The sequence below is a fragment of the Pistacia vera genome, unplaced genomic scaffold, assembly GCF_008641045.1.
Source record: "Pistacia vera cultivar Batoury unplaced genomic scaffold, PisVer_v2 Contig34, whole genome shotgun sequence".
Classification (NCBI taxonomy): Eukaryota; Viridiplantae; Streptophyta; class Magnoliopsida; order Sapindales; family Anacardiaceae; genus Pistacia; species Pistacia vera.
In genome coordinates, this window is record NW_022196157.1 from 250,815 (window position 1) to 271,069 (window position 20,255).

At 34.2% G+C, this 20,255-nt stretch overlaps 1 protein-coding gene across 2 annotated transcripts; it reads right to left on the reverse strand.

Moving 5' to 3' along the window:
• Positions 1 to 88: 88 nt before the first annotated feature.
• LOC116138238 lies at positions 89 to 8,604 on the reverse strand. 2 transcript variants are annotated; one of them, XM_031423958.1, is made up of 4 exons: positions 8,302 to 8,604; positions 7,003 to 7,860; positions 5,183 to 6,361; positions 89 to 3,310 (listed from the first exon to the last, which is right to left on the reverse strand). In XM_031423958.1, exons 2-4 carry the CDS (start codon positions 7,802 to 7,804, stop codon positions 336 to 338), a joined length of 4,956 nt encoding a protein of 1,651 aa, XP_031279818.1. In that variant the 5' UTR covers positions 7,805 to 7,860; positions 8,302 to 8,604; the 3' UTR covers positions 89 to 335. The 2 variants fall into 2 exon arrangements, with proteins under 2 accessions (XP_031279818.1, XP_031279817.1); XM_031423957.1 differs by having other exon boundaries at positions 89 to 3,316.
• Between the last annotated feature and the right edge of the window lie 11,651 nt (positions 8,605 to 20,255).

A 20,255-nucleotide genomic window follows, 5' to 3' on the forward strand; every position in this document is an offset into this window, starting at 1 on the left:
TTTAAGGTGTAGCAACTTTTAAGGTTTAGCAAAATGTGCTGAACAGAAACCGGGTATAGATGTTTAATGGTCTTCTAACTGGTAGGTGTTTTAAGAACCCCTCCTTCCAACTTTCACAGATTATTTCTGTATTTCCATCAAATACAACAAATACAAAGCTGCTGCAATATTACAAGCACCTAAAATATTTTACCCAAAAAAAGAAAGAGATCTGAGAAACTGTCAACTGCCCTATCATTTTTCATTGAACAATACAAAAACTATTATACAGGGCGCAGCAAAGATAAGACGTTTGCTGCGAAGGGCTTCTTTCCCAAGCCCTCAAAGAACAACTACTACCTGCCTATGTCCCCATTACTTCTCCAAGATTCTTCTTCCCGAATAATGCTCCCACTCTGCCCACCATACTGGTCAGCTTTAGCATAGTGCATTTTAATTGCTGCCACTGGATCTGAAACACCAGTGCATGGTCCACCTACAAGTATCCCTCCTCTTCCTACAACATTCACTCCGACCATCCCTCTCCCCGGCTGTGGAAGACTCGACAACGCTTCAAACCCATTTCGTCTTTGCATCTCGGAGAATAACAAGTCCTGCCTCTGCTTTACATCTACGGTAAATGGCTGTACTTTAGTACTATCACGACTCCTATACACCTGATAGTCCACTCCATTACTGCTATTAATTTCCCTTTGCGGAAGAACTGCGACACCATTAAAATTGCGCTCACTACTCTTGACCTGCAAAGCCTGCTGCTCCATTTTGGATGAGGACGCAGGATAATTGCCAAAGGCTGCAGGATACTTGGCCAGCAAGATGGCCGAATCAGGCAAAGATGGAAAACCAGTTTGTATTCTGTTCCCATCCCAAAAACCATAACTCCTCACAGGAACATTCTCAAGGCCTAGATAGTTATTACGATCAAACTTCAACATCTCTGCAGGGAGAGGAGCAGTGAATTTCAAATTTGATACCTTGCAGCTTTGTTTCTGATGATGAACCCCATTTTCTTCAGTCTCATGACTACCAGAATTTGGCTTCTGGGAAGATGAGGGATGACTAAGTATCTTACCAAACAACTTAACATCACCATTCTTGCATGGTTTATCTGTATCTGACAAACTACGTGAATGGGTTCTTCGAGGATCATTCTTTTGGTCTAAGTTTGGTGACAGAAGTGGAAGCTCGGGAACTGAAGCATGAGACATTGAACTATTACACTTCTGAATGTAACAATCCTGAGCCATATAGTGCACCCCATTACTCCTGTCTGACTTAGAACTGCCTTGAGCTTCAGAAAGTTGTCTGCAACTTATATCGCCATTCATCTCTTTCTTTGCAGGAATTTGCAACGGATACCCCTTGAGAATCTGGGGGTGTTCAACATGGTTCAGTACAGAATGCCCCAACAGGTTATGGTGATAGTCTTCACTGCTAACAGAAATATGAGCATTCTTATCTTTATTCCCCTGAAAGTCAAGTGTGGTAGACAACCTATTTTGTTTGACTGTTTTTTCACATTGACTGGCAGCAGAATCTTGTGACACAGAAGCTACAGGAGCAAAAGAATTCTCTGGTGGCAATGACATTACATGAAGCTTATCCCCACTATCTGACTTCCGAGGAACAGAACAAGAACTTGTATCTACAGCCAGATCGAAAATATTCCCAAATGCATTTGAACCTTGCATCGTATCTGTGTCACCATTTCTATCGGCTTTGCATACTTTATAATGCTCAATTTGACCCTCCAAACCATTTTCAAATCCCTTAACAGGAGCCTCAGTAGTCTCAACTAAAATATTTAAACCTGACGGGCATGAATTCATGGCTTCTCTACTCGTAGCCGGCACCGGCACACCAACAGCTTGTTCTGTCATATTATCTTTCCCACCTTCCTTCTTAACCAATACAACTGGAATTTTATGGGCCTGCAGTGACTCGGACTGGCTATCAACATCATCTATTCTCTTTCTTTCCAATTCAGAAACTACCTCAAGATTACGCACTATCTTAGATTCATCAGAAACCAAAGGACCTACATCCTTGGAACCTTGATCATCAAGGAGTCTCGCCCCATTGTCATCCTCTGATTTATTCAGGTCAGTTTGCATGTTCATGGTTTCCATATCAGATTTGTCCTGATTTTTGTAGACCCCAGAGGATGGCAAGTCATCCATTTTAGAGTCCACCTTATCACTGCAAATAACCGAGCTAGTCTCCAAGACACATGCATCTTCTGTGTCACTCCCTCCACCATTGGCATCATCACTTACAGACGTTCCCGCAGTTCCACGTCCAGTATGAATCAAATCCAGTCCAAGGCACTTACGCGCCTTGCTAAAAAACACCTTGCATTGATCCCTGGACCTCGTTCTAACGCATCGTGAGATCATGACAAAATCCTTACCATAGGATGACACTGCCTGTATAAAGATGGATTTCTCCTCATCTGTCCAATCAGCAGGATCCATCTCCCCACAACTCTCATCTGAGCAAGTGTCATCATCAACATTCTGAGTAACATCAGATGTTGAATGCCATCTCCTAACACAATCCATTTTCTGGTGCTTCCACTCCCGTTGGCCCTCCCCAGGATCAACAGAACTTGTGATGCAAGAACTCATTGCCTCAGACGACAGCGAACCACATATTCCTGCTAAAACATCTGCAGCAGCTGTTTCTCTCTCATTCCCATATACATCAAAACTGCTTGACCTTTCTGTCATGCCATCATCACCCAAAGATATTTTTGAATCACTGCACCCTCCCAAAGAGATTCTACCAGAACACAGCCGCCGAACATTGTCAGCTTGGAATGCAGCTGCCATCTCAGAAGCTTCACCCAATATATCAAGGGATGCTGCATTCATCTGTCGATCCCATTTTTTGCCTGATGGAATTAAGTAAGTATTAGCACATGGCTTCACTTGTTCAGACGTTTTCTTTATTTTCTCAAAACAATCAGACTTGTGGTTTTTATAGTAGAACTCAACACAATCAGCAGTCGTCTTATAATCAAGAAATGTAGCAATTTTCCTGAAATCTTTCCCGACAGTGGCTAACTTATCCATGAAAATCTCCCTCTCTTCCACAGTCCAGGGATTGATCATAGCTCTTTCCTTCTCCACAGCACACGGATCTTCAACCAATCCATTACTAGAGATAAACCTTGACACCATCTTCTCCTTCTTGTCCAATATCAATGTTGGCATCTTCAAAGAATCCCTATAAACCTTGATCTGGGAATCTGAAAGCAGTTTGCTAGTGAAATTAATTATCTCTGTGGTCGGAACAAGGCTTAGATTTCCTGTTGCTAAGACAGTAAAAACAATGAACAGTAAAATTTGGTCAGTACTAGTAATTTTTATGAATGATTGCTAAGGAAAAGAAAAAATGAAAGTCATGGTCGACACCAAAATTAGCATTTAAAAAGAATTCATCTACCATCAAAAATTAATTAGAAAAAAAATATCCGTGAAACTATAATAATAATAATAATAATAATAATAAAAACAACCCAAAAGGAAAAAGAAACACTGAAAAAAATATAGAACATACAACAAATACCAGTGAATAAAGTACTTAAGCAGAGAATGTATCACATGGACCATTTCCATGTTTTATCATCATTTCCTATTGCAAACAATCTGATAACTTAATATGAACACCCAAAGCACGACCACATTAATAAACAGAAGCTTGCCCCACTTGATATGGATGTCAAAATAACCAAACAGCAACAAATGAATCACCGTCACCTTAGAAATTGTAAACAGAATTGTGTAACATGATATGCATTAAACATAAATGCATCTGAGGAAAAAAAAAAAGAATTGACACCCTGTCATGAAATCTTGGGACACTTCCATCTTGCTCTTCATGTATTACACTACCATGACTCCTAGCAAATGCTGCTAATCCTCCTTTATTAAGACTGTGCAGCAGCAGTTCATTCAAATTATTTTACATCCTGCTACTGAATAGAACCACTTCACTAATTAAACACCAAAAAGACCATTCCTATAGAAGCACATAGCAACTCAAATAAAACAGCACAGAAAAGCCAGTCCACCAACTGTCCTGGAGGTTGACTACAGGACCTTACAGACCATTCTCGTGACACTATTTTTATTAACATTTGCACCCACAGATGCTTGCTTCACATGTAATACAGCAAACTTTTCAGCTACTTTACTAAACACATTGCAGAGTCATGAATCATCCAAACTTTAAATTAAAAAAAATAAAAAAAAAATAAAAACAGGGAGAGACAGACAGACAGACAAAATCATCAATACAAGGAAAGAAAAATAAAAATGCTCTATATGCTATTCAGTAAGCATAACTCTATGGCAACAATATTGTAGCCTTCCATACTTTCCCCTATATTCCATCCACTTCAAGTCCTCACACTGTCAGAATACAGGTCAATAGGACATTCAGATGCCAGGTCTTGCAACTAATATAAACAGATAGTAAAACAAGCAAGAGGAATTCTATAAATGCATCAGATTAGGAAACAAATTTGCTTATACCCTTCTTTCACTTTATCATGCTTGTCGTCAGGCATTCACCAATAAAAATTTTACACCAACAGATCACAGAGACATAAAATAAAAATAAAAACACAAGCTTACATGGAAACCCTTAAATGTAAACCGCTATTAACATAAAACCAAAATCCTAAACCATCAAAACTAGAGTCTAGTGCATAATTATTAGACTAATCATATTTAGTTATTTACTATTTAGCTACCATGGAAACAACAAAAGGAATATAGAACTAACAACAAAGCAAAATCACCACTTGATCACCTTATATATCTCTCTTTCAATTATAATCTAGAGTTAATGATAAAAAATAACTATCAATGTTCAAATGTAAAAATAAATAAATAAATAGAGAGGGAGAGAGAGAGAAATTACAGATGTAATGCATAAAATATATCTCATATTCTTTCCAATTTGCAGTAACACCAACATAAACCATAACATTTCCCAAATGTAAGAAGTTTACAACAGTAATTCATCAACTAGATAAATCTTATCAGAACTATTCCACTGTCCTACATAAAGTCATTATCATCTAATAAAAATTGACACTTAATTATATTCAATATTTATAAGACTAAACAGCAAAAACAATCGAAGCATATAAAGAAATTGAGAGTTTTCTTACCAGGAGAAGAAAATCGAGAGCGAATAGAAGACCGGTGCTTCTGATATCCACTATGTATTGTCCTCAAGCTTAATTCACATTTCTTCTGAGACTTCACACGATATTTCCTTATTGAAAGTAAGCGCATATCTTCCTTCCAAAGATGTTGAAAGGCTTTAAACTTAAGAGTCAATACTCTCTCCTTAAATCTTAAAAATTGCTTCCTCTTTACAAACTTTTCTTTGACTGAGGAGTTGTCCTGACAACGCAAGACATTGGCAACACCCCAAACATGAACATTACAGTGATCTCTTGGCAATAGCTTATTAAATACTTCAGAAGCCCTATTAGCATATTCTTTATTGCAACCCAAAATTATATCACACAAATTTTCTCCATCAGCATATAGACTCCAATCACCAGAAACAAGTGCACCACAATCACTCTCTGCAACCGCAATGTCATTCCTGCCAGCAGAGGCACCAGTCACCTCTTCCTTACAGGAGCCAGGCGGTGTGCATTTAGGTTCAACGTTTTCTGACTGAATAGCATCCAAATTTCCAGGACATTCACCATTTTTAACCATGTCGGATGGAGACTCTTCCTTCACCTCAGTCAACGGTTCAACAAATTTAGAAGTAGCAGTTCCAGGACTATCTACATCCTCATCTTTAACATTAGCATGAGCTTCTTCCAAGACATGACTACAATCAGGCATCTTATCCAACAAACCTTCACCACAAGAATCAATTTGCAAAGGAGCAGGTCGGGCAATTAAATTGGAGGCAGTCCCCTGTTCCTTTAAATTATCTGTGTTGCCCTCTACTGACAAAGAACTGGATGTTGCAGGACAAGGACAACTACTTCCCAATTCAGATTTCAATGACTTAAGTTCAGTTTCCAGTGAATCAATTTCGGATTCGGTCACCTCCAGGGTCTTCAAAATATCGCCTTTCAATATAAGCAACTTATTCATTGCAGTAGATCGAACAAAACTAGAATCTAAAGTACTTGGATCATCAGGATGGAGAAATTCCATAAGAGAAGAGCCTAAATTAGATATTGAACTGCTATCCAACTTCTCTAAATTAAATAAAAATCCCTCAAGATGATTCTGAGACCCAATACTAGGTGAGCCACATAAATTACTGTTATCATTATCAACATTCGCTGCCTTGCTAAATGCTTTCTCCTCTACACCTGCAACGATTGCCCACATAGAATTCAAAATCGTTTGTTCAGACATGCAATCGTAAACATTGGAAAATGATAAACAGGGGGAGCAGGGTTGGTGGTTGAGTCTGTTGTGTCTACGTAACAATGGGATAAAAATCTTCAAGACACGTACTAAATGAAAACTAATTAAAAACTAAAGATATGCCAAAATTTAAGAAGATGGCTTCATTCAATCCAAACAAGTGGAGGGCTAAAAGATAGCCAACACGAGTGATGGGAATGGAAAATGTAAAGCAAACAAATCACAAATCATATGCTCACATTGCATGGAAAAGAATGGGGGAGGCAAAAAATTTACATGTTTTTAGCCATCATATCCAAGTACTTGACACTTACCATGAAATAAGTAACACAGGTCAATTAAGGGGATCGATCATTTTTTATATAATCCTTATAACTTACGTATCAACATCCTTACCGAGCCCTCTACCATCAGCTTGGAGTGAAAGGACATATTAGAGATTGATTTAGGTTTGTTGTACAAATTACATTCACAAACCAAAATATGAGAATAAAACAAACAGCATATTCAAGTTTTGGTTTGGTCAAAACCTAATATTGAACCAACTTAATTTTAATGAAAAGCAATGTAAGAAACAACAAACCTGACGAAGAACTGCAAGCAACAGAGGATGGAGTTGCAGGTGATGCACAATCTGACAAACCCATAACTCTGGGGCTTTTTTCGGCCAAGTTTGAAGAGAGAGAATGAGCAGGTTCTACATTACTAGTCAAAACAACAGCTCCATCTTTGTTCTCACTCACATCAGGACCTTCAACTTTTTTTTTCTCATACTTTGCCAATCCCTCACCCCATCCGAGACGAGGCTTCTTCCTAGAAGTAGTCTCCTCAGATGGCATAGCAGAAGTCACATAGGTTGCTGCATCCCCTGATGGAGACTGGACTGGAGTTGCATTTTTTGGCTGTAAATCTGCCTTCCCTTCATTGGAATCTACGCCACCCAGGCTCTTTGAACTGCTTGAATGGCTGAACCCTGAACCCCGGGAAGACAAACTTCCAGAACGAGTCCACTTAAGTGTTTTCCAATCCAGTGAATTCTGTCTCTCACATCTTTGGCCTGTGCCCAACCCATTGACACCACCCATTTTATTATCATGTTGATCTTTCAACTGAAGGTGATCCCATGTGTTTACAAAGTCAGATTGAGGATGAGATGGATACGTTAGCATATCATCGATTGACCTCTGATCATTACTCAGGTCTTGTAGCCTCCCAGGAATGTTGGATGACCCATTGCTCGTTTCCCATGAATGCCCTTTCCAGTCTTTCTGATTAAAAGAAACTTTATTTTCCCTACTATTCCGGACATATTTCCCATCACCACGCGAAACAGACAAGCGGGTGCTCTCATCTTCCAGCATCTTGTCACCAGTTCGAGACGGCATATAACCATGACAAGATTCTTCAGCAAACGAGTACCAACCTCCCTGCTTACCATGACCTTCATAAAATATTTAAACAAAAAGGGAAAACCACAACAAATTTAGACAAGCAAAGTATATATTCACCCAAACCAGGGAAAAAAAGAAGAAAGAAAAAAAGAAAAACAAGTTAAGAAACAATAAATCTACCCCAAAGAGATCTCTGACCAAGATAAAAATTCCCCAACAACCCAAAAGACAAAAAGAAAAAGGGGGAAAAAAAAGACAGAAAAGAAAACCCAGATCTAACGAGAATCCAAAATAAGCACATCTTAAAACACAACGAATCAGATCCGAAGCCACATGTCAAACAAATCATGACTACTTAGTTTCAAGCAAAGTCTAGTTTCGATGTCTCTCTATAAAATAAAATATGAATGAAAAGTGAATGATCTACGGCTACTCCAGAGCAAATTAACACTCATAATTGACGAAAAAAAGCTATTAAGAACTGACGTTACCTGGAGGTCTGCGATAGTCGACAGATCCCCACCGGGGGAGCTCGCGGCTGTGAGAAGAGGGCGAGGAGTAATCTCTCCATCTGGTCAGGGGGCCGCCGCCGCCACCTCCTAGCAAAGAGTCAGACGCCGTCCTGTCGTGGTGGTTATTATTGTTATGGTGCTTCCTCTCCTTGAAGAAGTCTTTCCGATCCTAAGGCAGTGGTTCTGGCGGCATGAAATTACAATTCCACCCAATCGCATCGGCAGGAAACACCAATTCCCCGCTACTCGCGTAACCAAACGCTACAATAACAACAATAAAAAGCGTCTAAATCACGCTATGCAAGTCCAAACACACCAATAAAAACCCTCCACAACTATATTCCAGCCAAAAAGCACCGTATCATAAACGACCGCACCTACTAATCTAGGGTTTTCAAAAGCTGATTAATGGCCAGATCGACCAAAAACTTGATAGGGCAGCAGCCAAGAACGAACTGTGGGCACCGAACCGAACCACACATACTCTAGGTTTTGTGCAGCATAATTGAAAAGAACACGAAAAAGAATTGTCAAAACAGATAGAACAAACCTGATATTCTCAAGATCGAAAGAGAACCGATAGAAACAGCTCACGAAATGTAAGCCCTGAACCGGGGAATACCTACGGTTCCGAGAGACTGAGAACCGGCGAAAAGTGATAGCAAGAACCTGATTTCAAACGAAGCCGTGATAAAGCGGCTGATGTCTAGGGTTTGAGAATCGGATCCGCCACGTCGGATGAAGATAGTTTTCTAGGGTTTTAACGCACACCTCTGTGTCTTGTAGTTATGGAGAGGCGGATTTTCTCGCGAATTTTCTCTGCCTTCTGTTGTTTGGAAGAAAAGAAAGTGAAAACGTTAGCCGATAGGGGACAAAGAGCGCCTTCACAGAGAGAGAAGAAAAAGAAAAGAGGGAGAGATTGAGAGAGGAAGCTATAAAACCATATTTGAATGTTATCTCGCGTCCGCGATTAAAATACTTGATTTTTTATTTATTTGTCTCCTTTTTTATTTAACTTTTTTTATTATTTTTTTAAATTTTGGCCCCCATCGTGTCCTTGTTATTGTTATTTCGAGAATGCCCTTGGATTAAGTGATTAATTACAGGCTAGTCACATCCGCTTTTTTTCTGACGGGTTTAGCCTTGAAATTATAGAATGACCCTTATTACGTGTTAGTCTGAGATGGCACTGCCTGTTTTGCATATGAATTTTAAAAATTTATTAATTATTACCAAATAATTAATGAGATTTTGTAACAAGAAATTGATAACAATAAAAATGGTTTCAAAGCCGCAATCTCAGACTTGAATTAAGAGACGTTAAAAATTGACAGTAGTTAAATATTTTAATTTAATTTTTAAAATTACAGTTAATGCAAATGGCAATCAACCATTTAAATTCAAACTTTAAATATATTTTTTCTTTGTGAGCAAGTAACTGACCTACCATATGTATTTAGGGTAAAAATTAGAGTTAGCTGACTTTTTTTTTCCACCCAAATAATGATTTAATAATATTTTTTTACCCACAAATTTTAAACTGTCATCTTACTATACAAATTTATATTCTGTTTACTATTCAAAAATTCAACAGCGAAAGGAGAGCAAGCTCAATCCAAGCCGTTAGGGCTTTTAAAGAGAAGAGGTCAGTGACTTTTTTGTGGTGGCAAATTGGATTTTGGTAGTCGTGATTGGTTAAAATTTGACTTTGGAGAGACGGTTATACAAACTCTAATCACTCGATTTTTTACAATTGGTGGGGTCGGTAGGAGCAACGTTAAAGGAGTTTTGGTGAATGAGAATCAAGGAAGATAATGGTGGTGGTATGGGACAGCAATGTTGCCGGAATCGATCAATGAGCGTGGTTCTGCCATTATTTAGGTAATAAAATGATATTTTAAAAGTTTGTTGGTGAGAAATGACCATTAAGTCATTATTTAGGTAGGAAAAAGTCGTTAACTCTAAAAATTAAGATAAATTTTATAAATGCAAATTTTTTATGTGAATTAAGTTGATAATTTAGGATTATTTAATTTTGAGTTTACATCTTGTAATATTATCTAGGCTTTCCATTTATAGGGAAAGAAAAAATAAATTTGAACAATCCAACCTTATCCATTTGAGATTGTGAAGCCTTGTGTTACTGCTTAATTTTGACACCAACGACTCACACGTGCAAAGTGCTAAACGGACTTAGAGAGTACACATAATATGAAAATATGCAATGAGAGAATAAATGAGAAACAGTTTTTAAAGTGGTTCGGATGCTCAAAAGCGAATCTTATGCCTACTGTGGTTGCATTAATAGATGGATACAGTCAAGTCGTGTGTGGCGAGCTAAGTTATAACATAGAGAGAATACAGAGAAAGAATGTGTATGCTTTTTTTAGACTAAGATAAGTCAATCTCGTAAATTATAGAAGAGTCCTTTATTTATAGTGGAAAAATTCGAGGTAATGATTACACGTCTACAAGTGGGTAGGTGTCATGCAAGTCCTTCCTTGCATCCCATTAGTTATCTGAACGAGAAATATATTCAAATTGCGTAGGGTTGGGGCAGGTGAGCGATCCCTAGCCATTCGTAAGCCTAGCATTCACCTGCTGCACTGACAAGAACCATATCTCTTCCATCATTGTATGACCTGGCAACGTCTGGATGGCATAAAACTTTCCTGAATCCTAATTGGCTCTTGCTGACGAGAGTCCACATCGCCCTTGGTTTTTCAAGCATAACACCTTGCATCAACATGGACCATTTATTACTAGGTCTAGTCTTTATAAAACTACATGCTTTTAAATAACGAGCTTGGAATTTAAATGTCATAACAAGGAATTTATTTTATTATACATATAATATGAATTTTTATAAAAAGAAAAAAAGACTAATAAACCGTATTTATAAACGTTTTGAGAAAGTATAAAGATACACGTAAAAATTATGGAAGTGAAGGTTTTACGAAAATCTTGTTAGTTGTTTAGTCACTAATAAATTAAAATATATATATATTTATATATAGTAAAAAGATAAATTAAGACACTATAAAAAAAAAAAAAATCAAATTTATAAATACAATATGCGAGTATTTTAAAATTTCAACGCTATAAACCCAATAAACTTAAATTTCAGAAGTGTTTATAAAAAAGAGCTTATTACAAGATCTCGATCATTTTTAAAATAAATGTCAAAATAAACACTATTACATTATAACTAAAGTTAACAGTTGGATAAATTCTCCAATGGTTATCCTTATTAAAAACTGAGATAAGTCTTAAATTTAAGGGTTGGGTAAATCCTCCAATGGTTATAGATGACTCAAACTCTAAACTTGTTAAATAATATACAGAAAGTTTTTAGTTCAATCGCTCTATCGTTCAGGGGTGGTTAAATATATGAAACATTATTATAAAGAATATGGTCAATGGGATTAATATGATTAAAACGCAACTTTGCATATATTAATAATAACAGAAAAACCATTGTCCCATGTGCACACAGGAAATCTAGAAGATTGCGTAACTTCATTGTTTTTTCTAAGCGAGAGTATCGTTTGTAGTTTATCCACCAATGACATTTTCCATAGAGTAATACTAGTTTTATAAAGATACATATAAAAAGGATATATAAAGATAATCCTTATCCTTGGTTTTCATGATTTTTTTCTTTTTCTTTTTTTCTTTTTTCGTTTTTTCTTTGTTTTTTTTTCTGAATGATGTCACTTTGTAGTTCTCTTTGTATAGGTCTTTGTAAGGATGCGATTTTTCTTTTCTATATCATGCTTATGCACATTTTTTTAATGCCCGGTTGCCCAGTTTCCCTATTATTGAATTCTGACATTTAGAAAACCTATTTTATACATCATGCCATTTGAATTAACAAATTGCAAATTCAATTTTATAAGAACATTTTCTAATATCAAAATTCTTAAAAATTAACTATATTTTATTTATGTTATTTATAATAATTACGATAAGCAATTATGAGGACTAAAGACCAATTATCTATGAATAGCCGAGTGATTCAATAAAGACTCTTGGGTGTATTACTCAAGAGGTCTTGAATTCAAATCCCTCTTCGATTACTAATAAGGATAACCAATGGAGCTTTTATCCGGTCAATAGTTTCAGAGTCCAAAGAATTAATTGAGATATGCGTAAACTGACTTGGACACTACCGATTATTAAAAAAATAAAAAAATAAAAAAAAAGGGGACTGAGGACCACAATTAGACTTTTACTTAAAAATTGATTCATGTGAGGCAAGCAAAATCTCAGCAGATCTAAATATAGTAATTAAAAGGTTTAAAGCAAAATTTCCTATTTATAAATAAAACAAAAGTTGGCAATTTCGTGGAATTTATAATTTTAACAATTTTAGTAAAAATTAATTAGAAGTAAATCAAGCACTAGAAAGACATAAAGGAATCCAAAACTTAGGTTAACTTCATATTTCTTTTCCAAAAAAAAAAAATGGAATCAAACTTTTCAAATATATGAAGAGAGATTTTTGTCACAAGTAAAGAATAAGATACTTAGGCTTAAAAATAGAGAAAATTGAAAAATAAAAAGATTATTTTTTAAATTAATACGAAGGACTTGTTTGTAAATTAGAGCAATAATGATGGTTTTTAGGGGAAAATATTTGCCCGCCTTTCGATATTTTTTTTGTTCAGTTCAGCCCGCTCCGAGATGGAGTCAAACCAGAAAACGACAAGGTGGTCCACGTAAGCTACGGCACGTGCCGCGCACATGAACAATCTCTCGCTTGGGCCTTGGCGTACTTGTTGGTTTGAGGCGTAACCGTAATCACACGTGCCAGAGCACTTACTTTAGTTCAGTCACTTAATTTGGCAATAACTCAGGTCACGCATCAACCAACGCGTGATATACAATTTAGGGCTTACGTGGCGAATCTATCGCGGCATCTTCTCTATCCGTCGGCAGCTGCGATTCCTTCTAGGAGTTTCCTTTCCATCCTGATTTTATTTATTTTCTATTCTTATTTTAACCTTATCCTCCTAATTATTTAAATATTCCTGTTTTGGGCCATATTTTTTTCTATATTTGTGATGTTGGCCCAAAGACAATTATGAATTTTTCCCACCCAAATAATGGTTTAATGAAATTTTTCCACCCAAAGATAGCAGATAGCAAAGTCAGTCAAGACTGTTAGAGCTTATGTAAAGAAGAGGCCGATGAGTCTCTAGGTGGTGAAAGGTTAAATTTTAGTAGTTGGGATTAATAGAAATTTGACTTGAGAGGGACAATTATACAAACTCTAATCGTTAGATTATCGGCAATTGACGGAGTCAACAGGAGTAAGGCTTAAAGGGTTTTGGTGAGTGATGATGGGAGAAGAGAATGATTATGGTAAGGGGTCACAACTATGTTAAAATCAAAAATATAATATAAATTTGGGTAATAAAATCATATTTTAAAAGTCTGTGAGTGAGAAAGTTTATTAAACCATTATTTTGGTAGGAAAAAGTGGTTTACTCTTTTTTATTTAATGGAACATAAAACAAGTTGTAAGTAGTAACAACATCTCCTGACTCTTTATATAATTCAAATTCTTTATTATAAAGAATTAATCCATAAAAACAAGACTCTAACTGACTCTTTATTTTTTAAATATAAATTAAAGAGTTTGACTCTCCGCATCTAGAGACTAGAGAGTCAAATTTCATTATTAATTCTAATTTTAATTAATAAATTATAAGTTTATATATATTTTATTTATTAATTTTCTTTCTTATTAAATATCTTTTTTGAAAATAAGGAGTATTTTTATTAAATTTAAAGAATGCATGAGATTTGAATTAAAACTTTATTCTTTATATTTAAAAATTAATAAAAAAAACATCATTAGAGCATCTCTAAATGACTCTTTATATGATCCAAACTCTTTATTATAAAGAGTTTATCCATAAAAACAAGAGTCTAACATATTTTTTATCTTTAAAATATAAATTAGAGAGTGAATTTGGCTCTCTATATTTAGAGAGTCAAATTTCACTCTATATCCTAATTTCAATTAATAAACTACAAGTTTCTATGTATTTTATTTATTAATTCTCTTTCCCATTAAGTCTCTTTTTTAAAAATAAATAGCATCTTCATTAAATTTAAAGAGTCTATTGGATTTAAATAATAATTATGTTCATTATATTTAAAAATTAATAAAGATACTTTTTATTTATATAAAAAATGCTCTTCAAAATAAAGAATACTATTAGAGATACTCCCACAAATAATATCAGCAATAGTGAAAGCATTAAATATTTGGTTAATCCGTTAATGTGGAGAATTATTTTGGAATTAGAGTAATTGATTTGAAATTAACATTCTTGGGAATGATTAAAGATGATAATCATGACAATTAAATGATTCCTTATGGAAACCTAGAAGAACCGTGTTAAATAAGCGAAAAAACAAATTTAATGAAAATATTCCCAATGGTAGAAACAAATTTTGTTTCCAGAAAATTCTTCCAAAAATTTATTATGTAAAAGCAAATTTTAAAGTTTTTTTATATGAAAAATACGTTGTATTTGGGTGTATTTTAAAATTTATTAGAGAGGTTTAGATTATTAATAGATCTCCTTCTAAATCTGTCAAAACACTCCTAAATTCTATATATATATATATAAAAAAAAAAAAAAGAGCATTGGTGAATCCCCTTTTAAAGTTGTTCAAGCCTTCTATAAATTTGGCAAAAAATAAAGATAAAAATAGCTTCCAAATTGAATAAAACTATAACTACAGTAAAACCTTTATATAGTAATCCTCTATATAAAAATAAACTCTATATAGTCATAAAAAATTATATTCTCAATTTGGGATAGTTATAAATAAGAATAAATTTCACATTGTAATAAATTATAATTTTTCTAATTATTGTCTTAAGGAAAGTTGTCTCCAAATAGTAATAATTATCTGTATATTACAAAAAAAATATATGGTATATTACATTAAAGGTTTAAGATAAAATAAAATATTTATCTGAAGTTGTTTGGGACAATAATTTATGCTTTAGAGTTGTTATCACATCTTTTAACTTGCGGGTACATTATTCGCTAGCATGAACATTTTATTGTTAAAACCAAAACATTTATAGCTTCTGCTTCTTGACATAAATTTTTTTGTATTTTCGTACTATCATTCTCATAATTATTTTCTTTTCTTATTGTTTAATTGTAGAAATAGTTTCTTCTTTTGTTAAAACATACATGACTTGTTACTTATTTGGATAATTAAGGAAAATATTAATATTCATTTGATTAGTGTAATGAAGTTGTCGAATTTGATTACTTAATTCTACAATGACTCTTCGATTCTCTTCATTCACTTCATTTGTAACTTGTAATTCATCGACATCGAGGGTCCTAGTTTTATAATGCTTTAAACAATTGACAATTGTTTGTGGTTTTACATCAATTGTCATGCAGCAATTGGATTTACAATTCTATTAAGGACAGTTATCTTTGTTGGTTTTAAAACACGATCTTCTATCCATTTCAAAAGTAAGCAATTGAAACGCTGAATTGAAACTTTAATATTATTAAAATATGAATTGAAATCATAATATTGTACTACTAAAACATGAATCATGAAATAATAATTTTTTTTAACTATACCTCTATTAAGTTATAACCTCCTCATAGTAATAAAATTAGTTAGTCCCATTATTATGACTATAGATAGGTTTTGCTGTACTTTTTATTTTTTTATGATCAATAGTGTCCGGGCCAACCTCACGCATACGGCACACCTCAACTAGTCTCTTAAGGCCCTGAAATTATTGATCAGATAAGAATCTAGTGGTCTCCTGCTCTTTTACCTTCGAGAGAATTCGAGATTCTCATTTGCTCTTTTACCATCATGTCATTCAATGATGGTTTGCCACAACTACTTTGTTATCTTTTATAATTTCCTTAATTTTTGACAAAATAAAAGGGTTATTTGATTTTTTTATGAATGAAAACGTAAAAAGTAAAAATAACACAATTGTGGTTTTCTCTGCTATCGATGATGAAGAAATCAAAGTTAATTACTTTAACTTTATATAAAGAGAAGTTCGATAATAAGATAATATATTATTATTATTATTATTACATATGTGAATTGATTTGTTGCTTAATGAAGCGGCACACCATTATAATATATATGGTTCCATGCTTTCAGCCGTCGATCGATAACTACTACCTACAGTCAACTACGTATTTTTAAATCCAATTTAGCCATGATGATTTGATAGGGTCACTAAATTATTAGTTTGTTTGATTGAAAATACAAATTAATTTTTAATTTTTATAATATTAATTTCAATACAAATTGAATCTATTCATACCCATATCACCAAATCTCCTTTATAATATTTGTTCTTGAAATTTGTATCACCTCACTTTAAAAAGGAGTTTTTATACTTTAATAAGAGTTTTTTTTTTTTTTAAACCATTGAGAGTATTTGTATTTTTCATAATAATAGATACGTTTCAAATTAAATGATCTTATAAAAGATAAATGAAATAAACTGTATTTAACGTAAGTTTTAGGGTTTTTTAGGGTATGAAATTGGAAAAAAAAAAAAAATAACATGAAATATGATGAAAGAAACAGATGTCAAACGTGGAAGAATTTTAGTATAAAGGACTTGCAAAATGATATAGTGTTGGAACTTATGACTTGCTTCACCATCATGTAATTTGTCTCGTTGGTGGGTTGGTATTCAATTGATTCGAGTGCGTGATCATGCCCGTTTACCTAAATTCTTCTATTAACAAAATAGTCAATTTCAACCACATTTTCTATGTCTACAAAATTCTTATCATGGTTTCATTAAACAAAGAAAAATTGTACTATCGGTTGCAGTAGCAGATCTAAAAATGTCTATTAAGGTGGATCAAAATAAAAATTAATTATAAATTAATATTTTTGTCCATTAATATTTTTGTTAGAGTGGGCCAAAATATATAAATTATACATATTAATATTTAAAAAAGAAAATTTGAGGTTGGCTGGATTCGCCCTTGATCGGTTGGGTAAGAGGTTCAGTGGCTAGGGGCATGTTTGGCTTATTATTTTTACCCATATTCTCAATCCTATACTCCAAATAATGTTTGACATATTATTCCAGAAATATTATCCTATTTTTTTAATTACTTTTAGACCCCATAAGGTTATTAATTTCATTAAATACCCCCTGAAAAAAAGTTTAAAAATTTGCAAAAACACCCCCGCGACCCATGCTTGCCAGATTCCAACAACCACCATCGGTGGTAGCCGGAATTTGTACAACGGCCTATCTACCAACCATAAATGGCCAGAAGTTCACCGATCTGGCCTTAACGATGGCCAAAGATGGCCGTCGTTTTGGCCTTTTTCGGCCGTCGTGGCCACGGCAGGCCGTGGATCTGGCTTTTTTCGGCCAGATCAGTGGTGGATCTGGCCGAAAAAGGCCATAATGGCGCGTTACGACACAGATCCAACCGGTCTGTGTCGTAACGCGATTTTTCGGCTAGATTCCAGCGGTGGTGGCCGGAATCTGGCACTGCAGGTGGTGGAGGTGTTTTTGTCATTTTATACATTAGGGTGTTTAATTAAATTAGCAAACCTAGGGGCTTTTTCATAAATTTTTAAATTTTACCTTGTAATACTCCCTATCCAACTAACCAATATTATTCTCAAAATCCTATCCAAAATAATAAACCAAATGCACCTTAGACTACTCCTATTAGCAGCCAAAGAAGGATTCGAACTCAAAACCTTTTAAGCAATATACCCTATCAAACCACTCGACCATTCAGAAATAGTTAATTTTCAGTTGTATTATATGACTTTAATTTTTTACTTCAAGCTTTTGCATGTTTATTTCTCTTGATGCATAATTGTTTTGTAGCTTATAATTATGATCATGGTAGGAATACCAACTAAAAATATATATATACACGTATTTATTATGCTGACCGTTGGAAAAGATGATCCATCCAACATTAATATACAAAAAAATAAAAATAAAAAAATCAAATCCTTGAAATCACTTTTCCGTGTCATATCAGCATTCGGCTGGAACCCTAACAGCAAATGAGCCTTTTTAGAATAAATTAAAAACTATTCTCCCTCTTTCAGAGAGTCTCAACAAACTTTCAACGATAATATGGGCTAGGTGAATTTAATTGCACGTGTGAAGCCCAATACACGAAACAAGCCCAGTAGTCGAATCATTGTAGCCCAAAGTGGCATAAGTGGTAGGCTATTTTACATCTGTGATTCTGATACTGAGTCAACTATACTTTTTTCTCAGCATTATTTATTGGGTCTTGGCGTCACAATCCAACCACCAATATCTAAAATTTCTGCAGTTCTTTTAAGTCAAAGAGTAATGCTAGCGTTATTGAAGGGTGTATACCGAATTTATACATCGAATAACGTAATAAAATCCTGATTATTGATTCATTATAAGTTAATATTAATCAATGGTCAGGATTTTATCACGTCATTCGGTGCACAAATTCAGTATATAACTTTCGGTAACTCTATCATTTTCCTAAGTCAAAAGTCTTGAATGGTTCGGTTAAAGAATTTGGGAGATGTACAGTTCTTATTTCTTTTGAATCACTCTTTTCAGTATTATTTTATACTACACTTACAACCCAATCTCATAACTCCGACGTGATAACTCGTAATTGGTCAACTCGTAAATGGGTCTCATCTCCTTGTTATGGGTCTCTCATGCTTATTTGTGAATTGACCAATTACGAGTTGCTATATCGGATTGTAAGAGAAAGTTTGTAAGATTTGGTTGTGAGTCAATTTTTATCTTTATTTTATTTATTTTGGTGAGATATTTTATTATCAAATCGTATATGCTATTATTGAAAAATGTTGTATATATTTTTTAAATTAATTAAAAACTCTCTTAAAAAAACATCTGGCAAGATTGATGGTGATGGAATAGATGGACAAAGGCTATCATTTTCATGCTTTAACTTTCTGAAATCACAACATGGTAGGGCCTTAGTTATGGTTGTATTTTTGCCTGCTAGTTGCTGAGGGTAACCCTCAATTTGTCCCACTTCTCAAGGCCCCCAGCCTCGGCATTGAACCTTCGTTTCCTTTGTACTTGTTAGATGATGGAAACATTAATGGAACAATAATTATAAACGATAAATTGTTATTTCAAATACTTGTGGAGAAAATTTGTAAATTTATTATAGTCAAGAGAAGAATAATACTCCCTCTGTTTGGAATTAAAAGTTGTTTTAGCTTTATAAATTTTTTCCAAAATAAATGTCGTCTGGCCAAATGCAACATTCTCTCTCTTTCTCGAAGTATGCCCCTGTCTCCTCTCTCTCTTTCCCATTTCCCTCACCCCTCATCTCCTCTCTCTCTCTCTCTCTCTCTCTCTCTCTTTCTCTTTCTCTTTCTTCGTTTTATTTCCCACGCACTTTCAGAGGGAGGAGTAAAGAGAAAAAAAATTTACATGAAAAAATTAATTTATTAAAAAACGTATAATAACTTAAAACGACTTTTATTTCGAAACGAAGGGAGTAATAGACACTACATATTATTAAATAGAAGATTAATCTATAAAACTATGCTTGAATAAAAATACAATAAGGATATAATTGACGGATTTTACAAAATTTCTCTTACAAATCTAACATGATAGTTAATAATTAGTTTTTGATAAAAAAATTCGTCTAAATCGATTCATCAAAAACCAATTATCAATTATTACATTAGATTTATGAGATAAAATTTATGAGATTCATTCAGTTAGTGTAATATTACTCATAAAAATATTATCAGTGACCTTTTCTTCATTACTGTTTAAACCTTTATTTTGAAAGAAAAAAAAAAGAGTGAGGTTAAAAAATTATGAGTCTTTGTCTTACTTTAATGTGGGCCTTGTTGATGGCCCAACAAGTCACTCT